This window comes from Cynara cardunculus (assembly GCF_001531365.2).
Source record: "Cynara cardunculus var. scolymus isolate 2C chromosome LG 3, CcrdV1, whole genome shotgun sequence".
Taxonomy (NCBI): Eukaryota; Viridiplantae; Streptophyta; class Magnoliopsida; order Asterales; family Asteraceae; genus Cynara; species Cynara cardunculus.
Window position 1 is genome coordinate 25,838,421 of NC_037530.1, and position 3,197 is coordinate 25,841,617.

At 43.2% G+C, this 3,197-nt stretch overlaps 1 protein-coding gene across 1 annotated transcript; it reads right to left on the reverse strand.

The window, feature by feature from the left end:
- Positions 1 to 350: 350 nt before the first annotated feature.
- Positions 351 to 2,759, reverse strand: LOC112510161 (probable inactive receptor kinase At5g67200). The gene is made up of 2 exons (XM_025115479.1): positions 1,357 to 2,759; positions 351 to 1,065 (listed from the first exon to the last, which is right to left on the reverse strand). The coding sequence occupies exons 1-2, from the start codon at positions 2,729 to 2,731 to the stop codon at positions 509 to 511; spliced, it is 1,932 nt and encodes a 643-aa protein (XP_024971247.1). The 5' UTR covers positions 2,732 to 2,759; the 3' UTR covers positions 351 to 508.
- Between the last annotated feature and the right edge of the window lie 438 nt (positions 2,760 to 3,197).

The window sequence follows — 3,197 nt, forward strand, 5'->3', positions numbered from 1 at the left end:
TGCGCCACTTGCTTGTTAAATAGGGCTTCCATAAGAAGTTTGTCCACTAAGACACCTCAAAGAAATTTGGTGTGGGTTCAAGCCACCTGTTGCTCACCTTAGAGTATTTGGGTGTGTGGCATACTCGCTCATCCCTGATCAAAGAGGAAATCAACTTGATGACAAAGAATGGGACTTGGGATCTTGTTGCTGTATGGAGTCTCTGAAGAGAAGTAACTCCGAAGAAGGGAAGCTTACTCTACGTTGTATACCTATATTCTTTGTATGAAAATGTCGATGTAATTCTGAATACTAAATATATATAAAAGTTAAAAGTTTGGTATACATATTTTGTGTGATTTGGCATTCTGTTCAACAATAAAAACCATTTCAGGCCTCGTTCAACTATTATTATCATAGATGTTGGACGATGAAACGACAACATACCTTTTACATCCCGATCAACCATGCATGCAGCCTTTTCATCCAAATCTTTACAATTACAATACATATAAAAAGAGGTCAGTGGCTACTTTTGCTCATTTGGTCCCTCCTCTTGTACACCGCCCCCTTCTTTAACCTCCTGAATCATCTTTAATACCTGCCACATGGTGGGTCTTTGTTCCGGCGAGCTCCCCCTACACACAATTGCTACCTCAACCAGCATCATCATCCGCCGGTCCTCCGCCTCCACAGCACCGTTTTCCCTCGCCGACCTAACCCATTTCACCATATCATCCGCCATCAAATGAGGGTGCTCTGAAGCAGGCTTCCCTGTTAGCAGCTCAAGCAATAGAACACCGAACGAGTAGACATCGGATTTAGCGGTAGGTTGGTGGTTTAATTTGCGTATTTCTGGTGGGTCGTAGGCGGCAGGATCTTCAGGGTGGCGGGGGGAGAGGGCGGAGAGGCAGTAGTCGGAGAGACAGGCTTCGAAATCGGAGCCAAGGAGAACGTTGGATAATTTGAGATTGCCGTGAACAAGTCTCCATGCTTGGTGGATGTAGCAGAGGCCTTGTGCCACGTCCTCTGCTATCTTCAGGCATGAGGTCCAGTGCAGCGGCTTCGCTCTTGTTGACTTTGACCCTGCATAAGTCAAAATTATATATAATTCTCAAAATAGTCGGTTTAAATGGTCTATTCGTTAGCGATTTAGTTAGTTTAACGGGATTTATAGCTTATTCATTCAGCTAATATTAATATTTAGTGGCCGACTTAATGTTATAGAAAGTGTTAGTTTCTACAGAAAGTTTTAACTCAAGTTTCTAAAAGTCAAAAGTAAAGGTACTAATTTTGACTACATCCGCCCATGGTCAAATGTGAGTCAAATCGTGTGTTGTACTGAGTCAAGCGACCGATTTTAATGAAAAAACTTGCCGTGAATGAGAGAGAAGAGACTTCCGTTGGCCTGGTAATCATAAACGAGAAGTCGCTCTTCTTTCGCCTGAAAATAAGCTCTAAGAGGCACCAGATTTGGGTGGCGAAGGCCGCCCACCGCCTCCATGTGTCTTTCAAACGTCTCTTTGGTGGTTCCGGCCATTCTACCGGCATCTAGCCGCTTCACACACACGATCAGACGGTTGTCTAGCACCGCCTTGTAGGTGGTTGCCACCGATCCTCTCCCTAGCAACTCCGCCGATGCCCTCATCAGCTGTTCCAGGGTGTACAGCTGCGTTTCTCCGGCGCAAAACACCAGGTTTCCGCTCTTTCCCATTGCCATTCCTTGTTGTAGCTTCTTCACCTTCTCTTCCAACTCGTTTGTCTCCTCCATCCTCATCACTTCCGCAGCTGCGTCCGCCGCCGCTGCCATCTCCATTATCTCACTAGAAGACATAATGTCTTTTCTCTTCTTTTTCTCCGACGCCTTCATCGATATCAGCAGACACATAATCGAAGAAATTAGTACCACAATGCCAGCGGAGAAACCAATAATCAATGCCAATCTCTTGTGCTTTCTCGAATTGGAATTTGTAAAACCCGTCATCCCCTCTTGCATTTGCGTGCTTTGCCCTAGCACCACCCTCGGCGGTGGTGGTGGTGCTGCCGTGGAATTTTTGCCGAAGAAAGGTCCGATTGAACTGCACTCTGTGCGAACGATCTCACCACAAAGTCCAGGATTAAACGAAAACGAGGAGGCGGTGAAATTAGCGAGGGTAGGAGTTACTGGAACTGGACCAGTTAAACTGTTGCACGAAACATTCAAGATCTGAAGAGATGACTGTTTCAATGGAGGAATAGAACCATTAAAACGATTTGAATCGAGCCTAAGGTAATTTAATCGGTCTAACTTTGTGATATCCAGGGGAATAACTCCAGATAATTTGTTGTATGAGAGATCTAAGGTTCGTAGACGGTGAAGGTAGGAGATTGATAATGGAATGGCACCACTGAAGGAGTTGTGATCCAGAAACAGGGTTTTGAGGTTAACGAGTCCGGCGAGGTTAGGGATGGGTCCGGTTAGCGAGTTGCTTTGCAGACTCAGAACTCGTAACTGGTCGAGGCGAGTCAATGTGTTGGGAGCAAAAACTCCGGCCAGGCTCAAATTCTCAAGAACAAGGTGAACCACCTTACCGTCGGACTGGCATTGTACTCCCTGCCATTTGCAGTGGGTGGAGGTGGTGTTAACGGAATAGGGAAGCTTGTTATGGAGATCGGCTTTGTATTTGAATTCCAAAATGGATAAAGCATCATCTAATGCTGCTACCTGAGTTAGGGTGTAAAAGGAGAGGAAAAGAATGAGGAACGATCTCATCGTAAAATCAACAATGGTGACATTTGGATGATATGTATGAATCAGTTAAAGACTTGAGAAGAGTTATGGATATGGAAGATTAGGGTTTTGGTATGGATGGGTATTGGGGGTTGCGTCGAATGACTAGACTAGCTGCAGATAATACAGGGAGAATCACGTGAAAGGTTTTGAAACAATTTTTGGTCTGTTATGTTTTACAATAGATAAAATAACTCACGAATAAAAACACAGGCGAAGGAAAGTGACAGCCATCTTAACCTTGGTTATTTTTGTTCGTTTATTTTTTAATAATTTTAATTTTTAAATCGTTAAGAGATGAATTTTATTTGGTAAAAAAAATTGTTTTTTAATAGTTTTAAAACCCTTTAAATGATTTTGTATCATAAATCTCTCTTAACCATTAAGATCCCTAATTTCATTGTACACAATTACCAAACAATTATATTTCATTTTGCATTATATCATG